This window comes from Odontesthes bonariensis, chromosome 23 (genome assembly GCF_027942865.1).
Source record: "Odontesthes bonariensis isolate fOdoBon6 chromosome 23, fOdoBon6.hap1, whole genome shotgun sequence".
NCBI lineage: Eukaryota > Metazoa > Chordata > Actinopteri > Atheriniformes > Atherinopsidae > Odontesthes > Odontesthes bonariensis.
This window is the reverse complement of record NC_134528.1, coordinates 4423024-4446980: the sequence shown is the minus strand read 5'-3', so window position 1 is coordinate 4446980 and position 23957 is coordinate 4423024. Positions and strand designations below refer to the sequence as shown.

The window sequence follows — 23957 nt, the reverse complement described above, 5'->3', positions numbered from 1 at the left end:
TTTTTTATTCAGGCTTTTTCATTTGACAAAGTTGGGAAATAAAAGCATATTTCTGCTTATCTGAATGTGAGATTACACGGTATTCCTCTTCAGGGATTTCATGCTGTGAATATGAAATCTGGTCAAATATAAAAAGTCACTTACTGACATGCTGCTTGTTACAGGTAAAGTCTAGGTAGTTCAATTTCAATTTTAAAAAAAGGGTTCTTTAGGAAAAACTTATCTTCTAAGATATGTTTTCAGATTCCTTTGTAAATCACTCCAAAATATCATGACAGGAACACACAGAGTTAAAACAGGACTTCTTTTTAAACCTTGTCAGACTCACTTTACCAAACACAAATGAACAGACGCCTGTTCGAAGGGAAAGTGAGGTGGAACCAGCTCAACTTTGTTCGAACAGAAGACAGTAACCTTCTCTTTTGTTCATTGGAACAACGATGATTTCCTGATATTTGGCAGGAAGCTGCGTTTCTCTTTGGCTGTAACACCTTTGAACATTTCACACAATCCAAATACAAATAGAGCTCCTTGATGAAAAGGTTAAAGATTAAGTCATATATCGAAAAAAAATCAAGAAGATAAAAGGTAAACAATGGCGAGTGAAAGTGACGTCATCAGATGGGGACCACGGGTGAAGGTGGAGGAGGACCCGCGGAGCTGGAAGCCGATTTGAGGATTAGAGCCTCAGAAACAGCAGCTAGCTGGGGCTTTAATACCCGAACAAGATCGGCCTGACTCCGACAAACTGTCTCTGACGTTTTTCTTGAAGCGGCGTCTCAGAACTTCGCGATAAACGGCAGAAAAAAGGCTGAAGACGGCAGCTGCGAAGGGACGCGGCGACCTGGTTTCCCTGACAACGGTGAGCCGGGAGGGGTGGGGCTGTTATTTATACTAAGGTAATGAATGTAAAATAAAACTTTACACTAACCCTCCTTTGTTGTTTAAAACATATTTCACACAAATCAGACTTTTTGGACAAAATGGATGTTGAGTTTAAGATGTTCTGCAGCATTCACTGCCGGCACAGTGACACCAGCAGGTACTGCAGGCCCACTCTGCTGGGGGCTTTCATACCTTTCCACTGATGTTCATTAGGATTCAGGCCCGGGTTCACAGAGGGCTACTTAACAAAGGGCCGGCGCTTCAGCTGCATGTTTGGGGCCCTTGGCCTGCGAGTGAGGCTGAGCTTTCTGACTCTGGGCAGGATGCTGAGCTCCAGCATGCCTTTGGTGGTCTTCACAGCTCTATATTTTAAGCTTCATTTTTCCTCGTGTAAACTCAAAGCTGACGCTTGTCCTCAGGCATTCTGGGGAACTGCAGTCTGGCTTTTCTGTGCTTTCTGTCAGCAGTGGAGCCCTCCTGGGTCTTCATCCATTGTTGACCTCAGAGCTCATCTTGAATGGGTCAGGATGGTTTCTTTGGCTCTTTCCTACCGTCCCACCGTCCTTCTGATCAGCCTGGGGTTGCTTCTCCTCTGTTCCCTTTAAACAGGCTGCTGAGGAGCAGCTGTGATGATAACTGAGCTTAAACACTTGGTTTGAAACGTGTCCATAATGCAGAGATTAATCGTCTCTTTACCATCAAAATGTGTCCTTTAGAAAATCTTTGTGAAGTAAACAACAAATCGTTGTTTTCCCAGTTTTATTGGCTCACTCTGTCACATTCTGAGGCCATGCAGGCTCACATTCCACTGCTGCCTCTAACTGTATAAGTGAAGCGTGGTGTCTGTCGGCTGGAAGGGAACCAGCCCCTGGTGAATGGTGAAAACTAGGGCTGGGCGAGTTAACTCGTTAATTATTTAACGCCGATAAATATTTTATTGTGCATAAACGCAGGTTTTACTATTTATTTATTTATTTTTTTTTATTAAAAAAAATTTGGGCAGAGAGAGGGGGAACAACATGCAGCTCAGGGCCGTCGGATGCTAAACCCACTACGCCACGGACCTGTTTTATTATTCATTTCATTATTGTAAAAGTCTGTTGCTCACAGGCTTTTATTCTGTAAAAGTCTGTTGCTCACAGGCTTTTATTTTGTAAAAGACTGTTGCTCACAGGCTTTTATTTTGTAAAAGTCTGTTGCTGTCTGCTGTGGAACAGGAAAAGAAAGTAATCAGCGGATCCACCAAACCTGGAGAAGGGTACGGAACTTTTACTCGGCCATTTTCATTTTAAAGTTCTTCCAGACGGCGGAGTCGACAGAACCAAAGTCATCTGTAAACACTGCCAAGTTGAATTGTCTTCTCAGCGTAGTAGTTCCAGTCTAAAATATCACTTAAAGGCAAAACACACAACTGATAGCAGCAAGTCATTCAAGGAAACAGACAGTGGAGCGAGGCTTCTACATAAAAACTACAGAAAGATGCTGATGTTAAAAGTGTGTTTGCACAACAAATGTTATGGCACTTTCATTCATATGGCAGCACATTTAAAATAAAACTAAATGCTAAAAGCTATACGCTACTTTTGGATTCATTTCTAGATTCTGCATACAAATGCGATTAATCGTGATTAATCAGGGAAATCATGTGATTAATTAGATTAAACATGTTAATCGCTGCCCTTGTAAAAACTGTAAGTTGTGACAGATGTTCTCGTGTGCAGGACGAGCCGCTCCTCCCGTGTCTGACTGCGTCCTGCTGTCATGTCCTCTGTGGAGTCCGGTGATGGGGGGAGGTGGCTGGACGCCCACTACGACCCAGTGGCCGGTCTCTACACCTTCTCGTCCTGCGTGGACCTGGCAGACCTGAGCGGGGACGGGGAGAGCCGGCTGGTGGTGGGCGACCTGGGCACCGGCTCGTCCGGCATGAAGCTGAAGGTGTACCGGGGCACGGCGCTGATGAGCGAGAGCACGCTGCTGGACCTGCCCTCCGGCCTCGTGGCCTTCTTCATGGACCTGCATGAGCCTCGCATCCCCGCGGTCGCCGTGGCCTCCGGACCCTGCATCTACGTCTACAAAAACCTGCGTCCGTACTTCAAGTTCACGCTGCCGGGCCTGGAGGTCAACGCGCTGGAGCAGGTCGGTGTTCGCCTGACTGACGCCGGGCGCGTCCTCCTGATGTCAGCCGCTACTCTTTAGGTTTAAGGTTCTCACACAAAGGTTTACGTCATGAAAACATCTCATGGCGTAAAACATGCTGCTAAGTAATTAAAGGGACAGTTCGCCTCTTTTGACATGAAGCTGTATGACATCCCATATCAGCAACATCATTTATGAACATCTTCTTTATTTTTTAAACCCCAGCCAACTAGCCGGACTACCTTCATCAACACCAAAACGAGGCTGGAACTCTGCTCACAGGACGCAGCAGGGGGTAAGAAGATGTTCAGAAATGATGTTGCTGATATGGGATGTCATACAGCTTCATGTCAAAAGAGGCGAACTGTCCCTTTATGTATTTTTAAATCGTATGACCATAGAATAGGTTTCTACTTTTCCCTTTGATGAAGTGAAAACTATTTGATTAAGGAGAATAAAACCCTTTTTCATCACATTTTCATCTGCTCTCTGTTTTTAGTCCTTTAATTCTCTCCTGACGTGTTTTTTGTGTGGACACCAGAAACGTCCCGTTATCTGACCTGTGACAAGCTGCTGTGCTCTGATTGGTCAGGACGTGTGGCAGCAGGTGAAGGAGGGTCAGATCGATCACCTGACTCTGAAGGAGATGTTGGAGAGCTTCAGGAAGAAGGCCGACGTCCCGCTGTCCGTGCGCTCGCTCAGCTTCCTGTCTTTGGACGCCGGCGACATGGACGAGTTTGTCCAACTGCACAAGCAGCAGCCAATCAGGCGGCAGGTAATCCTCCCGTCACTGCGTCTGTAATAACGTCTGCTGGTTCCATCTGATCCGACAGTTCAGTGTTTATTCTCCAGAATCCCTGCGGACCGACACTTTTCTGCTGCCACATAACAGACTGAATTCATGTCTGCAGCAACGTTTAACTTCCAAAAACATCAAATCCTTTTTTATATAACTTATTCTGACAAAACCATTAATGCAACGAGTAAATCATTTTGGACCAATCAGAGATCCCCGCTGTATTGTAGTTTTGGACCAATCAGAGATCCCCGCTGTATTGTAGTTTTGGACCAATCAGAGATCCCTGCTGTATTGTAATCATTTTGGACCAATCGGAGATCCCTGCTGTATTGTAATCATTTTGGACCAATCAGAGATCCCCGCTGTATTGTAATCATTTTGGACCAATTGGAGATCCCCGCTGTATTGTAATCATTTTGGACCAATCAGAGATCCCTGCTGTATTGTAATCATTTTGGACCAATCAGAGATCCCTGCTGTATTGTAATCATTTTGGACCAATCAGAGATCCCTGCTGTATTGTAATCATTTTGGACCAATCAGAGATCCCCGCTGTATTGTAATCATTTTGGACCAAATCAGAGATCCCCGCTGTATTGTAGTCATTTTGGACAAAATCAGAGATCCCTGCTGTATTGTAATCATTTTGGACCAATCAGAGATCCCCGCTGTATTGTAGTTTTGGACCAATCAGAGATCCCTTCTGTATGTAATCATTTTGGACCAATCAGAGATCCCCACTGTGTTGTAGTCATTTTGGACCAATCAGAGATCCCCACTGTGTTGTAGTTTTGGACCAATCAGAGATCCCTTCTGTATGTAATCATTTTGGACCAATCAGAGATCCCCACTGTGTTGTAGTCATTTTGGACCAATCAGAGATCCCCGCTGTATTGTAGTTTTGGACTAATCAGAGATCCCTTCTGTATGTAATCATTTTGGACCAATCAGAGATCCCCACTGTGTTGTAGTCATTTTGGACCAATCAGAGATCCCCACTGTGTTGTAGTTTTGGACCAATCAGAGATCCCTTCTGTATGTAATCATTTTCAAATTCAATTCAAATTCAAAATTCAAAAATACTTTATTTATCCCAGAGGGAAATTAAATGTTGATGTAGCTCAATTAAATCAAAGAGTTATTATAGATGCTGATGGCTGTGGGCAGGAAAGATTTCCTGTAGCGGTCCGTTTTGCATCCAAACTGAAGAAGCCTTTGACTGAAGAGACTCTGTTTTCCAATAACAGTCTCATGGAGAGGATGTTCAGAGTTGTCCATAATTCTCTTGATTTTATGCAAAATCCTTCTTTGCATTATTGTCTCCAGAGGTTCCACAGTCGTCCCCAGAACAGAACCAGCCTTCCTTATCAGGTTGTTGAGTCTTTTTAGGTCCCTGGTTCTGATGCTGCTGCCCCAACAGATGACGCAAGAGGAAATGACGCTCTCAACAACAGACTTGTAGAAGATCTGCAACATCTTGTTGCAAACCTTGAAGGACCTTAGCTTCCTCAAGAAGTACAGTCTGCTCTGTCCTTTCTTGTAGATGGCTTCACTGTTGTGTCTCCAGTCCAGTCTGTTGTCCACATGAACACCAAGGTATTTATATTCCTCAACCACCTCCACTTCTTCTCCCATGATGTTAACAGGGTTTGATCTGACCCTGTTTCTCCTGAAATCTACAATCATCTCCTTTGTTTTGTTAACATTCAAGATGAGATGATTGTTCCCACACCATGCCACAAAGCGGTCCACCAGCTCTCTGTACTCAGCTTCTTGTCCATCTCTGATACACCCGACAACTGCAGAGTCATCTGAATATTTCTGTAGATGACAGGAGTCTGACTTGTACTGGAAGTCTGAAGTGTACAGAGTGAAAAGGAATGGTGAGAGTACAGTCCCCTGTGGTGCCCCTGTGCTGCTGATCACCTGGTTAGACACACAATTCTTCAGTCTGACAAACTGTGGTCTGTTTGTCAGGTAGTCATTAATCCAGGTGATTGTTGAGGCCTCCACCTGAGTCTTCTGGAGTTTCAGACTAAGCAGATCAGGCTGGATTGTGTTAAATGCACTGGAGAAATCAAAGAACATGATCCTCACAGTGCTGCCTGCTTTGTCCAGATGACAGTGGGTTTGTTGAAGCAGGTGTATTATAGCGTCTTCAACTCCAACTCCATGGCGATAAGCAAACTGCAGGGGGTCCTGATATGTGCTGGTTTGCTTACACAGGTGAGTCAGCAGGAGTCTCTCCAGGACCTTCATGATGTGGGATGTCAGGGCAACAGGTCTGTAATCATTGATGTCTGAGGGGTGAGTTTTCTTTGGTACCGGAACCAGACAGGATGTCTTCCACAACAGTGGTACCTTCTCTTGGGTCAAGCTAAGGTTGAAAAGGTGTTGCAGAATCCCACAGAGCTGCTCTGCACAGGCCTTCAGGACTCGGGGGCTGACACCATCTGGACCTGCAGCCTTGTTCCGGTTCAGTCTTTCCAACTGCCTCTTCACCTGACTTCTAGAAACAGAAAAGTGGGAGGGGGAGGCAAAGGGGACAGCAGCATCTCCTGATTGGGTTGAAAACAAACTAGTGGAAGCAGAAGAATCCATGACTGAGGTGGAGGTGGAGATGTTACAGGAAAGCTGTGGGTCAGAGGAGGGTGGGATGTCTCTTTGGCTGGGAACAGGAGGAGAGGATGGTGAGCTTGTTCCTGAACTGAACCTGTTGAAGAATGTGTTCAGCTCATTTGCTCTGTCCAGACTTCCATCCATCCGATCCTCCCTCTGCTTGAGGCCTGTGATCTTCTTCATTCCTGACCACACATCTCTGATATTGTTCCTCTGCAGTTTACTCTCAAGTTTTTTTCTATACACCTCCTTGCTCTCTCTGATCTTGACTTTGAGCTGCTTCTGTATACTCCTCAGTAACTCCCTGTCTCGCTCCCTAAAGGCTCTTTTTTTCTTGTTCAATAGTTCCTTTAGCTCACTGGTGATCCAGGGTTTGTTATTAGGGAAGCATCTCACTGTTCTGGTGGGGATGGTGTTGTCCACACAGAAGTTTATATAGTCAGTCACACACTCAGTCATGGCATTAATGTCCTCTCCATGTGGCTTACAAAGAGAAATCCAATCGGTTGCATCAAAACAACCCTGTAAGGCTTCTTCAGCTTCCTCTGACCATTTTCTAACAGTCTTTTTTGTGACAGGTAGTCTCTGAACAAGGGGTTTATATGCTGAACAGAGAAAAACAAGGTTGTGATCTGATTTTCCCAGGGGAGGTCTTGATTTGGAAATGTATGAATCCTTGACATTTGTGTAAAACAAATCCAATGTCTTGTTTTCTCTGGTAGAGCAGCTGACAAACTGTTGAAAAGTTGGCAGTGTAGCAGAGAGTGAGGCATGATTAAAATCACCAGATATTGCCACAAAAGAATTGGGGTGTTGAGTCTGTATCTTAGCAACAACGGAACTGATGACATCACATGCAGTGTCGGCAACAGCTGATGGTGGAATATAAACAGCCACCAAAACAACACTGGTGAACTCTCTTGGCAAATAATATGGACGAAAACTTACTGCCAATAGTTCAATGTCAGGACTGCAGAGACGACTCTTCACAGTAACATGTCCTGGGTGACACCATCTGTTGTTGACAAGCACTGCCAATCCACCCCCTTTCCTTTTCATGCTAGTCTTTATATCTCGATCTGCTCGTACAGTCAGGAAGCCCGGCAGAGAGACGCTGGAGTCGGGTATATGAGCCTGTAGCCATGTCTCAGTAAAACACATAATGCTACATTCCCGATATTCTTGCTGAGTCCTTATCAAGGCTAAAAGTTCATCCAACTTGTTAGCTAACGATCTTACATTTCCCATGATGCAGGATGGCAGAGATGGTTTGAACTTCTTCTTTCTTTCTCTCCTCTTTGCTCCTGCTCTGCATCCACGACGCCTCCTTTTCAATTCCAGTGGGATTTCTGGCTTCAGTTGTTGAATTATTTCTGCTTTTCCAATGTTATTCAGCTGCTCCCTGTTGTAAACCACCTTGTTGCTATGGTGATGCATCATGACAAAAGAGTAAAATATACAAAAGTATTGGGAAAAATTAATCCAGCTGCACAGCATCCAAGGCAGGAAGGAACAGTTGTCCAAAAAATGCAATTTCTTCCAAGAAATAACAGGAATGAAATTTAGAGAAAAAGAAAAATCTCAATGTGAGGTACAGAGCTACTCCAACATGCTGCCACCCTCAGCAGCGCATTCTAGAACAATTTTGGACCAATCAGAGATCCCCACTGTGTTGTAGTCATTTTGGACCAATCAGAGATCCCCGCTGTATTGTAGTTTTGGACTAATCAGAGATCCCTTCTGTATGTAATCATTTTGGACCAATCAGAGATCCCCACTGTGTTGTAGTTTTGGACCAATCAGAGATCCCTTCTGTATGTAATCATTTTGGACCAATCAGAGATCCCCACTGTGTTGTAGTCATTTTGGACCAATCAGAGATCCCCACTGTGTTGTAGTTTTGGACCAATCAGAGATCTCTTCTGTATGTAATCATTTTGGACCAATCAGAGATCCCCACTGTGTTGTAGTCATTTTGGACCAATCAGAGATCCCCGCTGTATTGTAGTTTTGGACTAATCAGAGATCCCTTCTGTATGTAATCATTTTGGACCAATCAGAGATCCCCACTGTGTTGTAGTCATTTTGGACCAATCAGAGATCCCCACTGTGTTGTAGTTTTGGACCAATCAGAGATCCCTTCTGTATGTAATCATTTTGGACCAATCAGAGATCCCCACTGTGTTGTAGTCATTTTGGACCAATCAGAGATCCCCGCTGTATTGTAGTTTTGGACTAATCAGAGATCCCTTCTGTATGTAATCATTTTGGACCAATCAGAGATCCCCACTGTGTTGTAGTTTTGGACCAATCAGAGATCCCTTCTGTATGTAATCATTTTGGACCAATCAGAGATCCCCACTGTGTTGTAGTCATTTTGGACCAATCAGAGATCCCCACTGTGTTGTAGTTTTGGACCAATCAGAGATCTCTTCTGTATGTAATCATTTTGGACCAATCAGAGATCCCCACTGTGTTGTAGTCATTTTGGACCAATCAGAGATCCCCGCTGTATTGTAGTCATTTTGTACCAATCAGAGATCCCCGCTGTATTGTAGTCATTTTGTACCAATCAGAGATCCCCGCTGTATTGTAGTCATTTTGGACCAATCAGAGATCCCCGCTGTATTGTAGTCATTTTGGACCAATCAGAGATCCCCGCTGTATTGTAGTCATTTTGGACCAATCAGAGATCCCCGCTGTATTGTAGTCATTTTGGACCATTCAGAGATCCCTGCTGTATTGTAGTTTTGGACCAATCAGAGATCCCTGGTTCCCGCTCACCTTCATCCCTCCTCTTCCTCCTTCAGACGGTCATCACCTGCATCGGGACTCTGAAGAAGAGCACGGCGGACGAGGACGGTGTCAGCTGTCTGGTGATCGGTACAGAGAGCAGCGACGTCTTCGTCCTGGACCCCGAAGCTTTCATCATCCTGTCCAAGGTGAACTCTCCTCAGGTGGTCCGCAGGGGTCCATGCTGGGCCTCCCTCCCTTTAGCACTGAGTCCAGCCTAAAAGCTGAATTGAGCTAACACCTCTGTGTGACTGCCCTAGATGTCGCTGCCTGCCGCTCCCACCATGATGGACGTCACGGGTCAGTTCGACGTGGAATTTCGCATCACGGTGGCGTGTCGCAACGGCAACATCTACGTCCTGCGCAGGTGAGACACACCTGTGGACTCTCAGGGTTCCACACAACACAGCCGCTGTATTATCGACCCTCACGTGGTCCCGTAGCTCTGATCTTTGGGGCTAACGGATTGCTTAAAGGGACAGTTCGCCTCTTTTGACATGAAGCTGTATAACATCCCATATCAGCAGCATCATTTCTGAACATCTTCTTACCCCCTGCTGCGTCCTGTGAGCCGAGTTCCAGCCTCGTTTTGGTGTTGATGAAGTTAGTCCGGCTAGTTGGCTGGGGTTTAAAAAATAAAGCGTCTTGCTTCTCAAAACAATATGCGTTCAACAGAGTAATACATTTGCATCACAAAATGGTTCTCCAGAAAAAAGTCAGACCTCACAATCTTTTGGCCCTATTTTCTCTCCCTTCGTATCACTGCCTGCTGTGCAGACCGAGCAGCAAACACCGTAACAGGCGCGGCTGTACGCATTGATATCAAGGGAGGCAAAAAAAGCTCCAAGCGATTGTGAGGTCTGACTTTTTCCTGGAGAACCATTTTGTGATGTAAATGTATTACTCTGTTGAACGCATATTGTTTTGAGAAAGAAAATCCTTTATTTTTTAAACCCCAGCCAACTAGCCGGACTACCTTCATCAACACCAAAACGAGGCTGGAACTCTGCTCACAGGACGCAGCAGGGGGTAAGAAGATGTTCAGAAATGATGTTGCTGATATGGGATGTTATACAGCGTCATGTCAAAAGAGGCGAACTATCCCTTTAAAGCTGACCGACCTTTGTGCTGCCGCCGTTCAGGGAGTCGGACAAACCGAAGTACTGCATCGAGCTGCCGTCCCACCCGGTGGGTCTGGTGAGGGTTGGGAAGAACGTGGTGGTCGGCTGCACCGACGAGAGTCTGCAGGGCTTCACGCAGAAGGTAAAGTGTGACGGAGTTCTGTGTTCTGGTGGGTGGATGTGGGGCCTCTCCTCTGGAGGAGGGCAGGAGTTTGGTTCATCATCGAGCCCATTGAGGAGCAGAGGTGGGTGGAGCAGCCAAAAACTGTACTCAAGTAAAAGTAAAAAGTATTCATCCAAATAATTACTTGAGTCAAAGTAAAAAAGTGCTCGGTGAAAAAACTACTCAAGTACTGAGTAACTGTTGAGTAACGTCTGATTTATTTGTTAACACAAGCATTCAATCAGACAGACAAAAATACTAAATAATCATCTTTAGGCAAATTAGAGTTCATCCAATTGATAAAATAAATTAAAATGAATTAATTACAAAATAGCTTAAATTAAAATAATCCAGGTAAATTCAATTACTTCAATAAAAAATAAGAGACTTATAAAATAAATAAGAAATGTTTAAAACATATGTAACCCATATGTAACCTAAAAAACAAACATTCACCTATCCATGGGGGAAAAACGAGTTTAGGAAACTTAGCGCTACATGTTTCCTCAAGTTAGATGTTGAGTTTCTGCTGAAATGTGCGTTTGTTTTGGTTGCCACAGAAGACACATAATGTAGCTGCTGTTTCTCACTCTTTGTAAGGTAAACATGCTTTCAGTATGAGGCCTCGTCTGCGTCTTCATTTCCCACCGTTGGTTCTGACATTTTTCATCTGTTTCTTTGTTTGTTTGCTACGACTGCTAATGCTAAAGCTAACCCGCCCCGCCGCTGAGATCGAGTACGGTCACGTGACCAGACTGCACGGCTGCGTCTGATTGGTGGAACACAGTCAGGTGGTAGAGCCTTTGGCGGAAGTCTCTCTCTCTGTCAGAATAAAACATTAAAATGAGGCGTACGCGGGGGGATAAAAATAATGAGGCGTAGAATACCAAAGAGGTAAGAAGAAAAGTAACCAGCTCATTGTAGCCTAATGTAGCGGAGTAAGAGGACAGTTTCTGCTGCACACATCTACTCAAGGAAAAGTAAAAAGTATAGAGATTTAAAACTACTCCTGGAAGTATAATTTTGTCAAAAACTTACTCCAGTAACTGTAACTGATTACTACCCACCTCTGGTTAGGAGACATTTGGGTGGCACTCTCCTCAGAAGGAAAGGACTTTAATGTCCCAGAGCGGGTGAGGTTGTGGGTTTGGTTCTTCCACAGGGTTCACACTCAGAAACACTCACCACAGTGTCTCGTTTCCCGGTTATTCAGAGGACGCTGGAATAAAGCTCTTTGTGTTTGTGTCCTCAGGGGAAGAAGCTCTGGAAGACCGGCCTGCCTGCCCCCATCACCACCATGGCCACCATGGACCTCCCCACCCGGGGCTTCCAGGCAGTTCTGGTGGGCCTGGCCAACTGCGAGGTGCATTTGTACCGGGACAAGAACCTGCTGAGCGTCATCAAAGCGCCCGACGCGGTGACCAGCATCTGCTTCGGCCGGTACGGGCGCGAGGACGGGACGCTCATCATGACCACAAAGGGAGGCGGCCTGATGGTGAAGATCCTGAAGAGGACGGCGGTGTTTGACGACCGGGACTGCGCCCCCGGCCCGCCACTGGCCCAGAGCGTCCGCCTCAATGTGCCCAAGAAGACCAAACTGTACGTGGACCAGACGCTGAGGGAGCGCGAGAACGGCCTGGCCATGCACCGCGCCTTCCAGATGGACCTGAGCCGCATGCGCCTGGCCGCCGCCAAAGCCTACATGAAGGCGCTGGAGTCCAGCCTGACGCCCATGTCCGCCAGCCTCTCCGAGCCGCTCAAGATGAACGCCGTGGTGCAGGGTTTGGGCCCGTCCTTCAAGCTGACCCTGAACGTCCAGAACACGGCGGCCTGCCGGCCCGTCATGAACCTGGCCATCAGCTTCCTGTACGACGAGAGCCTCTACAGGATGAGGAACCCCTACCTGAGGGTGCCCCTGCTGGTGCCTGGACTCATCTACCCCGTGGAGACCTTCGTGGAGTGCACCAGCGACAAGGGCATCTCTGACATCATCAAGGTGTTCGTGCTGCACGAGGGCAAGAGCTCGCCACTGCTGACGGCTCACATCAACATGCCCGTCAGCGAGGGCCTGGCGCTCAACTGAAGCCCGGCGGCGGCGGCAGACCTCGGTCCCGCTGATGGACCCTCCATCGCAGCTGGCCTGTAGGCGTAGAAGTGGAACATTTCGGCTTAAAGATGCATTTTCTCCAGCTCGGCCGTCCTCGATAGATGAATTCAGACGTCAGAACTCTAAATGAACTGCGTTAGCTTCTCTGCTCCATCAAATTAATGTGTAAAAACCCAGGAAACCTGTGTGGAAAGTAGAAGGTGACGTTTGAATAGCAACGGTTTCAGTTCATGTGAGCCCCATCAGATTAAAGCCGTACCAATCCAGCTGTACCCCTGAAACTGGTTTCACACCACAAGCCCATTCACACACACACACACACACAAAGCGTGAAGCTGGGGATCGAACCACCAACCCTCCTTCAGGCACCATAAATATTCCTGTTTTTAATAAGTTTAATGAAAATCCTTTCATGGTTTGGAAACGGCTCCAAACTTTATCAGGTGTTTTAAATCTTTCCACCTAAATGTTGACATTTCAGACGTTTTCTTTTGGTGTTCAGACAGCCGGAACCTTTAACATTTTAAACTTTAACAGCTTTATATTTATATATAAATATTCACAGACCAGTTGTTTTAAGTTCGACTTCAGAAGATAAAACCAAAGATAGAGGGATGCAGCGCCAGTGATACTCACTGTAAGAGTCCTGATCAGCAGTTCTGCAGCTTCCTGAAGCTCTCTCAGAGTTTCTCTTTGGACATTTTCTGCTTCTTCCCTCATCTTCAGTCCTTGTACCTGAGCATCTTCAGAGGAATGTGTTTTTCTTTGTTAAGCCACTTAACTCTGAGCTATGAACCATTCAGGCAGGAAAAAGGCTCCTAACTCAAGGGATGAACCAGTGTTGTGTCCAACTTAGCAAAGAAGCCATTTTAAACTGGATCTTTAGGCTCTTTGTTCCCAGCAGCCTGTCACAGAGACACATCATTTGTTCCCATTTCTTTAGCTGCATGTGTGATAAACAGCTTCATAGTTTCAACTTTTTTGTACATTTACGTTAAAACTGCTTTCAGTTACCAAAAGAGTCAAATTAATATAAGAAATTCAGTTTAAAAAAAATCCTAATCCCAAAATAATGAACGTTATCACGTCTAAAAGTAGAAAAGTAGGAAAGAAAACAGACAATAATAAGAATATGTTATTCAACATCAAGAAAAAGTAAAAAAGATTCAATTTAAAGCTTAAAAAAGGAATATAAGATATAATCTAATGACTGATTATGGAACAATTAATATAAATTTAATGATTAAACTGCTTTATGCCGCCAGAAATGAATAATCTAGAAGCTCTTTGTGGGTTTTAGACTGGAATTAAGATTTGTTCCCATTTCTTTAGCTGCATGTGTGAAAAACAGCAACGATAACACAGTGTGACAGACAGAAAACAGGATTTCTGCAGCAACAAGGTGATTCCCAAAGAGCTGTTAGCTGAAAACTTGGCATATCTCAGCATGGTGTGCAGCCAGGCAGGAATCAGCACGATCAACGGGAACACGACGCGTCTCCTGATAATTTCCTCATACTTATAAGATCTAAGGGATCAGGTGCTCTGTCCCTCGGGTGAGGTCACATGTTTCAGGTTGGGTGGAGTTCGTCTTTACAGTCGCTATAAAGCTTTTATTTCCACTATTTTTGGATGAATTTCCTCAGGATAAGTTCCTGTTTGAGGCAGATGTTAATGTTTGAGGAGTTTAACTGTTTTACAGACTGAAATGAAGCAGATTTTTACTTCTGGAGTGTTTCCAACACACAGAGCTGCCTCGTGTTAGCTGAACTTCCCTGAGAATAAAAGATCAGATCTGGTGCAACACAACATGATTCACCAGCTCACACAGTTAATCCTCTATGGTACGATGTTGCCATTTGGCAATAAACCCATTTTAAGCCTTCTAATCATAGACAATACATACCCAGTTATGATGCAATGCATTAAAAGAGAGGTGGGGTTCTAAGTAAACCAATAGCAGTGTTTAAATCTGTCACATGACTTTCTGGAGGCCATTTTGAACCCCTTTTCTGCAGACATCTTCACAGGGAGGAGCCTCAACATTTGACTCCTCAAAAACAGCTAAAAAAGTGTTTTAATGACATTTTTCAACTGGTAAAAAAATATATATTCAATAAAAGGTGAGTTAAGTTCATTATTCTGTAGTTTATTGCACTGTACTTGATCATTAAATAATAGAAAAATGTTAAAATGTGTATGTTGCCATGTGGCAACACCGTACCATTATGAATTGCTAGCCTGGCATGTTGATAACATTTTGTATGTAGTTATAGGCCTATGTTGTTCAAAAGCATATTGTAAACTTTATGGACTCAGGCTCCACTACCATGTAGAATCATTTAGTTATTTATTCAGGTCCATCAATTTGACAGATACACATTTGACTGTTGTAGTAAAGTTAATAGAAATTTCATTGGTGTACACTGATCTTCTACAGTCTACTATAATAATGCACTTTGTGAGTCCTTTCAGCATTACATATGATGATATTTGACACATCTTTCTTCCATTTACAGAATGAATACAATATTTTATGGTTCGTCACGGTAGAAAGCAAAACTAGCCCTCCCAGTAGATGGTAGTGAAGATGAATTAGGATTAAGTGTGCAACTGGCAACATCGTTTTACGACTTGAGAGCCAACCAGTCCCACAAGCTGTTTTTTGATGACTGGTTCAGCAGTGTAGATCTCCAAGTCGCTATAGCACACAGTGACATAGCACAACAATTTGAATTAAACTATGACAAATGTCTTTTTAAATGGTTTTTACTTTCAAATAGGATGCATTCTTAACTGTTCAGGCTAGTGGGGCTTGTTGAGACTATAACGTGAGTTTTTAAATAAATGTTATTAAAATTTTAAACAAAACTCTCTTGTTTTCATTACTTTCCACTATCGTACCGTGTTGCCGTATGGCAACAAACCCTAAAAACATAATATTTTTTGAAAATGTCTCTTGATTGAGTTTACTTGGTCTATTTTAAGACAAAAAAAACAAAAAAAACACCCAAAACATTTTTTTACCAACGGGGATCATAATGCGTACCATAGAGGGTTAAAAAGCTTTGGGGCCTTCTGGGTGAGTCCTGCAGCCTGCCGACTCTGTGCTGAACCCTCAGCAAACAGCTGCTGTCTGAAGGTCACAGCTTTCCACTGTTGGCCAACTCTCCGTGTGTTTACCTGCGTCTCCTCTGATGTAATCCTGATTCCACCTTTCAACAGGAGATCAACTCTCAGCATGTTACTCCAACCAGAGTAAATCCAGAGGATACTTTCTGTAAACGCCAGAGTTTCATCACCTCCTGCTGTTGGGAAACTTTGGAAACTCCAGCGTGTGTTTGTTTCCAGCTGCTGGTTCAGACTTCAGCCTATAAAACCTGCGAGGACGAGGAGGAAGGCTTCATCTGGATCAAGCACTGAGGTCTGAGGATGAGGAGCATCATCGTTTTACTGGGTGAGTTCCTGAGAAATGCTGCTGCCCTTCGTTGGCTGGGTCTCATGTCCTCAGTGGCTGCTGTAAATGCTTCATTGACCAAACCTTTGTGTTAGAAATGAGTGTGTTCACCATCACCAACACTGCATTACGCTTTAAAAAGAGAAAGAATCTGAATTTAGACTAAATTTGTCTGACTTACATGTATCTCTTTTACATAATTAATGCATAGATCTATGCTTTTGGTGTGATATGCAGCCTGAGCCTCGGCAATCTGTCGCAACATCCGTGGCTCTTTCCCAGCTTTGTGCAGGCTGGCTGCGCAGCAGCATGACGCAGCAGAGACTAAAGGCCTCAGTATGCTTCTCCGTAGTCACGCAGAGGCATGACGCAGGAGAGACTCATGTTTGGCCATTCTGAGCGCTCAGAGTCAGAGGGGTTACACTGAAAGGATCAGATTATTGGCTAAATTACAATAAGAACTAGAACATTTTTGATGGGTGCCAATCTACGGCCCATCCTATCAACAAACCCTTTAATTCAGTTAAAGCTGAGAGTCTCCTGTCACATAAACTTTGAATGAGGTCTCTGTGATGTCGTATGGCTGAGTTATGAGGTCTCCAAAACAGGTTATTTACAGATAGGTACTTTATTCATCCCAATTTGGGAAATTATTGTGTTGCAACAGTGTACAGTATAAAAGATAAGTAAACAATTAAAGGAAAAACAAGCTAAAAAAGATCATGAGATACGGACTTGCCATGGTGAAACCTGGCTGCTTTAGGCATCATTAGTGAGGGAAACCACACAGAAGGACGGCCTAAGCCGGAGACGGAGGAGGACAGGTTGTGCCCCTTTAGAACAAACAGCTGTTTTGCCAGCTAAAGGTGGTGAGGTATGTGTAACCCTGAGGATGTAAAAGGTAAACTGGGTTTTATTATTCAAAAACAATACGTGGTTAACAAAAACATGACGATGGAAAAACAAAAGAAACGACTAGGCATGGCATGGAATAAATACTTAACTTAAGCAAGCAGCCGTAGCGTGGCATGCGGGGCGACAATCAGGTAACAAGGTAGGTGAGGACATCACAAAAGGACAGGGGAGACTGGAAACTAAATAGGGAACTGGGAGTGATTAGTGACTGGGTGCAGCTGGTGACAATAACAAACAGGTGAGGGGAATGAACTAATGATCAGGCGGAAACTGTGGGGTTTGAGAGAAAACTATAAGGTTCAGCACAAAGATGGAAAGAAGACAAACATAGCTCCATTTTGAGGTACAATTTATCCAGGTTTACAAGACATTGTGGATGTTAGAGAGGTTTGAACCTGTTAATTGGGTCATTAATCTGGAGGCTGTGAGTTTCCTTATTTAAAAACAGCTATTTTAAAGAAGTCTTAAAGTTTTAAAGTCACAGTGTAAAGAAATAATTAACCCTTTAATAGCAGAAAGATGTCCCGAAGACTGTTAGTGCCTCATAATTAGGTGGATTATTAGCTGTTTGAGCCCCAAAATGCTCAAGACAGGTCTGCTGAAGACAGTTTTAATCCTAGGTCCTGAGAAGTTGAGAGTCTCCTGTCACATATGAACTTTGAATGATGTGTCTGTGATGCTGTATGGCTGAGTTATGAGGGCAGCAAAATAGCCTCGTTAAGTGCTTTTCAATGCATTTTCCCATTGCATTGTGGGTATTTTCAAACTTCCCCTCACTATCAGTTTAAAGGAGAAAAGCAGATCAGATTTATAACATGAAGCTGTCATAACAGGCAGTGGCGTAGCCAGAAAAAAAATACTAGGTGTTCACAAGAAAACACTGGTGTTCCTTTTTTTTTTTCAAATTTATTAACTCCAAAATAACACATTAACCATGTATTTTAACAGAGAAGAAATGCAACCGCTGCAAAACATAAAGTGACACAGTGCCCAGAGATGAAGAACACATCATAGCACGTGTGCGCAAACTATTACGCATGGTTAACAAACCCATTTAATCAGCATCTGAACAACACCACTGTTGGGTTAAGAACGTAACTTATTTGCTGCTATCTTTGCGCTGCAACTGAATTCACAGGGCAAGGCGGCGTGGCTTGGCTTTGAATGCATCAATTATCTCATCAGAGTCCAATTCCTCTGCGAGCTCCTTTTCAAACATGAGCGGTGAGATGCTGTTCAGTCTGTCTGTGACCGTTGTGGTTCTGATCTTCGACTTAACTCTGTTGATAACCGAGAACAGACGTTCAACAGAGCAATGCATGAAAGCCCTGAGTCAGCAGACTTTTCTTGTTTCATTTGTGGTGTGTTTTACCTGCTGTGCCCGGATGTGTTCATATATGCTGAAAAAACGACAAGGGTCCAAATGATGCCGTTATGTTCCATAAACGGCTCGATTTAGTTGTCAAAGTTTAATTTTCTTAACAATAAAGATGCCGCGTTCAACCATTCCAGTTCTCTTATAACTGCCTTCTATTATTAAAGAACTTCAAATCAAATCCTCAATCATTGATAAGTGCGCCCCCCTCTCAGAAAATAGTTCTGAGGTCCATGACCCCCATCAGACTCACGGCGTGTGTTGGTGTGTCTCCAGCTGTGCTGTGGGTGTGTGACGGCGTTAAGTTCGGTCAGCTCTGCAACGGGAACCCGAACAACAGAAGAAGGACGTCGGACAGCTTTGGCCAGGGACACTACGGAGCCAGACGGTGAGTCAGCAGCAACCACACTGAGGCCGCCTGACTGGGCGATTAAAGCAGCTGTTAAAGGGATAGTTCGCCTCTTTTGACATGAAGCTGTGTAACATCCCATATCAGCAACATCATTTCTGAACATCTTCTTACCCCCTGCTGCGTCCTGTGAGCAGAGTTCCAGCCTTGTTTTGGTGTTGATGAAGGTAGTCCGGCTAGTTGGCTGGGGTTTAAAAAATAAAGCATCTTGCTTCTCAGAACAATATGTGTTCAGAAGAGTAATACATTTGCATCACAAAATGGTTCTCCAGGAAAAAGTCAGACCTCACAATCTCTTGGCCCTATTTTCTCTCCCTTCATATCACTGCCTGCCGTGCAGACCGAGCAGCAAACACTGTGACAGGTGCGGCTATCGCTAGGTGGCTGTACGCATTGATATGAAGGGAGAGAAAATAGTGCCAAGCAATTGTGAGGTCTGACTTTTTCCTGGAGAACGATTTTGTGATGCAAATGTATTACTCTGTTGAACGCATATTGTTTTGAGAAGCAAGACGCTTTATTTTTTAAACCCCAGCCAACTAGCCGGACTACCTTCATCAACACCAAAACTAGGCTGGAACTCTGCTCACAGGACGCAGCAGGGGGTAAGAAGATGTTCAGAAATGATGTTGCTGATATGGGATGTTACACAGCTTCATGTCAAAAGAGGCGAACTGTCCCTTTAACGGCTGGATGTGCGCTGCTTTCAGGAATGGCAAACTCCACGAAGGGCTGGACATCGTGTGCCAAGACGGGTCGGCCGTCTACGCTCCGTTTGATGTGACGCTGCAGGGAAAACTCATCGTCTACAACGATCCCAGAAAGGCGGCCATCGATGAGGGAATCAACCTGAGAGGAGAGGGTGGGTCCGCCACACACACCCTCTGAGCCTGTTGTTGGTTGCATTGTTGATTCATTGATTGAGAGGGTGTGACTCATCCCGCAGGCCTGTGTTTCAAACTGTTCTACGTGAGGCCGGACCGAACCACTGGGTCAGTGAGGAAGGGGGAGAGGATCGGAACCATGCTGCCCATGCAGACAGTTTACCCAGGAATCACCTCACATGTTCATGTCCAGATGTGTGACAAGAGTGACCCTACAAGTTACTTCTGAGCAGCCCTGAAGAGCCCGACCACCAACCAAGAGCCCGCTCTGCCCCCAGAGGACCGGACCGGACCAACCGAGGCCTCTATGTGTTGGTACTGAACTGTTTGACCCACAGGGCAGCAGTCAATAAAACAATCTAATATAAAAATGGGTTTTATTGTGTTGATTTAAATCAGTATGAGCTCTGTGCTCTTTAACACTCTTCTGTGAAGTGTTCTGTTTGGTGCCGCCAGCTGCTGATCATGTTATGACCACATATTCCCACATTAGAGAGCCACAGTGGACGGCTACAGCCAGAAGAAGGCTGGAATTAAGCTGAAAGGATGGCAACTGGTGACAGATTATAAGTGAATACATAAATGAGTTGTTGAGAAGATCATTCGTACATTAAATACTCAAATCAACTTGCATTATATCAAAAATGAATATGTGGAAACAGCCAATTAAAGGGTTTAGAAAAAGCCACAAATTACAAAAGAGTAGCAGTTACGCTGTGCACACCTCCAGCTTGGTCCATCACTGTTGATGAGAAAGCATCGTTTGCTAGCATCTGCTGCTAGCTTAAAGCTACATGCTAAACTATCTCCCTCTGGGATCAACAGAGGAACTATCTGTATCTGTATGTGGAGCTGGAGGGTTGTTGCACAAAAGTAGGATAAGGGATTAAGCTGGGATATGTTGGCTATCCTGGATCAACTTATCCGTGATCCAGTTGCACAAAAGTGGGATATGTTCAGACGTAAGTTACCATGGAGATTTATTCTGTGAAGCTAGCCTGCTCCAGACCAGGCTAAGATCCAGGATCTATTTAATCTCATTCCTTATCTCAGTCAGCGGTCGCCACAAATGGAAACCAATATTTATTCCACTGCCTAGAACATATTGTTAAAACATTTAACTATACCCACTATCATTATTGAAACAGTTGTGATCATTAATTGCAATTATTTTAGATAACTGATGATTTTAGATGAACTTGCAATCATTAGATAATTTAACTTCCCACAGACTACACATAAAGTACATCACCATATAAATATAAATACACATTAGAGAGTACCATGATGTTCCTTTATTGAACAAGGATGAATCAAAGCAAGTAAACCATCAGCTCCTTTCAAAACTGAAGTCACACAGTGCTCTACAAGACAAAAAGCACAGAATCAAAACATGCAGTTTGAGACAAACGGTTTGTAAAAATAAAATTGCCTTGCCTATACAGCACAAAAATTCCTCTGCCATTGCAGGCCCAACTTAAATCAACATGCATATTAATTAAAATAATTTAACACATACTGGTCTCTGACCAGCCGACCACAGTCGCCATCCGGGAAGATGGCAGGAATGTCCCGGTCTATGAGAGCTGGCACTCTGGGGGCCCTCTCCTTTCTCAGGCAGGCCACAGTGATATCACATGCCCTGTCTGGGCTGACTCTCAGGTGGGTCAGACACTGAAAGCGTGCCTTCAGTAGGCCAAATGTCATTTCTATCCGGGCCCTTGTTCTGGCATGGGCATGGTTGTATGCCAGTTGTGCCTCCAGAGGGTCTGCAAATGGAGTGAGCAGAAAAGGCTGGCAGGCATACCCTCTGTCACCCAGCAATACACCCAGGAATTCACCTGTGAATACAAAATGTTACCATCACAACCTCATAAGTAGTGACAGTCTTAACACAGCCATGATGTTAAAAGTGGTTATCAATAGAGGTTCTGTGGCTCACCTTGTGATAGGCGCCGATAGATCTCTGAGTTCCGAAACACTCGGGAGTCGTGGACCGAGCTGGGCCACTTTGCCACAACATTACTGATCAAATAGTCAGCTTTGCAGACCATCTGAAATGATAAGATGTTAAACCAATTAATGCACAGGACAGGCAATGTGTGGGCAGGCACATTCTTAATAAAAAGTACACTTGTTAAGTATTTGTCAGGGGACTTACCATTCTGCAGGATGTTCTTATATTTCACTTTGACTTTCTGTCATGTCCGTTTTGGCCCAGTCATGTTAAATCTACACGCACAAAAACACACGCACACACACAATGAAACAGTGGAGGAGCATGGAGTTAATTTTAGATAGTTTCACTCACATGCACTCAATTTCAACTTATTCATAATCAAAGTAGGCTACAAATATCTTTTCAAATATCGTCACCTTCCTAAAATAATCGCATAAGTCATTTTTTCAGGTTTTTCAGGAAACACAAAAAACTCCCCCCAAAAGTTAAATTATAGCATAAAATAATCATTTCAGTCAGTAAGTATGCATCAAAGGATCCGTGACATAAGAACACTTATTGTTTTTCATAAAAACTAAGATTAAATAAATGACTTAGGCATTTTTTGGACCACACCTTTGATGTAAAAAAATGAGTTGGGCGATTATTTTAGGAAGGTGACGATATGTTAATTAACATTTTATTTGGATTGTAGCCTAATTGTGATATTTCAGTGGAGTGGTGAGTGTGTATTTGTGCACTACTTACGCATTCAGGCGGTCAGCAATGGTTTGCCACGCTTGCTCCCTTTGTTTTTTAACTGGCAGTATTTCCTTTTTGTTTTATTTTCTCCTTCACCTCTTCATATGCTTCCATTAATAATTCTTGCTCCGCTGGGAAGAAATACGCCGCCCTTGTTGCCATGGTGAATCAGTGAATCTATGATCGATCGTGGGGTCTGTTTAAGAAAGCCGTGTGCAGCATTTATCCAGGATCGGTTTCACCTGGCTTAATGAATCCGTGTCTGCTCATCCTGGCTTGGCCTTTGTGCAACCAACTAAGCCTGGGCGCCCATGTTTTGGATTCCTTGAACCTGGCTAAGTAACTCATCCTGGATGTCTAAATCCTACTTTTGTGCAACGGGCCCCTGGAGGGTTGTTGTATCAGAACGCTTGAAGTTGAAAACGGTGACCTCCGTAGTCGCAAAATGCAAGAAATGCTTATTTTTTAACCGAAAAATAAAAAGTTATTCAACTTCCTGTCCCGCCCCATCAAAACACATGAGAACTCGTGCACGTAGACGTGCACGCCAGATGCGCTTACACGACTCCTCATTCATCAACTCACCTGTCATTTGCGATATCGAAGACACAGTAAGTAGACTAGCCCGTAATGAAGTTCAATAGTCCAGATAAATAAGCGTGGGGACGAGCCTACCTTGTATCGCGCGTGCACAATCGGTGATTGACAGGCAGCAGAGCCCAGCTCGTAAACCTGATTGGTTACCTTTTAGGAGGGACTTTGTCAGAGGGCTTTGGAGGGACCTAGCGGGACATATAGGGGACCTAGAGAACTAATTTTTTTTTGTATTGGGGTATTTAATGTACTACTTTCAGAATCCCCGGACAGTTCCAGGCATTATGCTTGAAAAAGAGTTGCAGACTGCAGCTTTTAATCACACAGCAGGTGTCCAGGTGGTGATGGCAGCTAACGCATGTAAACACAGCTAATGTAGGTAAACGCAGCTAACGTAGGTAAACACAGCTAACGCAGGTAAACACAGCTAATGTAGGTAAACGCAGCTAACGTAGGTAAACACAGCTAACGCAGGTAAACACCGCTAATGTAGGTAAACGCAGCTAACGCAGGTAAACACAGCTAATGTAGGTAAACGCAGCTAACGTAGGTAAACACAGCTAACGCAGGTAAACACAGCTAATGTAGGTAAACGCAGCTAACGTAGGTAAACACAGCTAACGTAGGTAAACACAGCTAACGTAGGTAAACACAGCTAACGCAGGTAAACACAGCTAACGTAGGTAAACGCAGCTAACACAGGTAAACACAGCCTAATGCAGGTAAACACAGCTAACACAGGTAAATGCAGCTAACGCAGGTAAACCCGGCTGAAGCCTGATTCTTACTCGGCGCAACCCCATTCTTACTAGCTGGTCGCAAATGGCGCAAACGGTCACGTGACCCAAAATTCCGCCACGCCCCTCGTCGCAAGCTAAAAAATCCTCGCGCGTCGCAAGGGCGCGCACACAACTTTTTTTCTGACTTCGCGCAAGCTCAACCGGAAACAGCTGACCAAGAGAAAGGAAACATGAACACTGCAGAGACCGCGGTGACCGA

The 23957-nt window shown here is 44.3% G+C and overlaps 2 protein-coding genes across 2 annotated transcripts; both read left to right on the top strand.

Annotated features, from left to right (window-relative positions):
* The first annotated feature begins 633 nt into the window (after nucleotides 1–633).
* bbs1 (Bardet-Biedl syndrome 1) lies at nucleotides 634–15494 on the top strand. Its single transcript, XM_075457990.1, has 7 exons — nucleotides 634–862; nucleotides 2607–3021; nucleotides 3614–3796; nucleotides 9250–9381; nucleotides 9493–9599; nucleotides 10375–10495; nucleotides 11769–15494. Exons 2-7 carry the CDS (start codon nucleotides 2647–2649, stop codon nucleotides 12597–12599), a joined length of 1749 nt encoding a protein of 582 aa, XP_075314105.1. The 5' UTR covers nucleotides 634–862; nucleotides 2607–2646; the 3' UTR covers nucleotides 12600–15494.
* A 298-nt stretch (nucleotides 15495–15792) lies between these two features.
* On the top strand, nucleotides 15793–20034 carry LOC142373691 (leukocyte cell-derived chemotaxin-2-like). The gene is made up of 4 exons (XM_075457063.1): nucleotides 15793–16080; nucleotides 18647–18758; nucleotides 19490–19641; nucleotides 19726–20034. Exons 1-4 carry the CDS (start codon nucleotides 16056–16058, stop codon nucleotides 19890–19892), a joined length of 456 nt encoding a protein of 151 aa, XP_075313178.1. The 5' UTR covers nucleotides 15793–16055; the 3' UTR covers nucleotides 19893–20034.
* Nucleotides 20035–23957: the final 3923 nt, after the last annotated feature.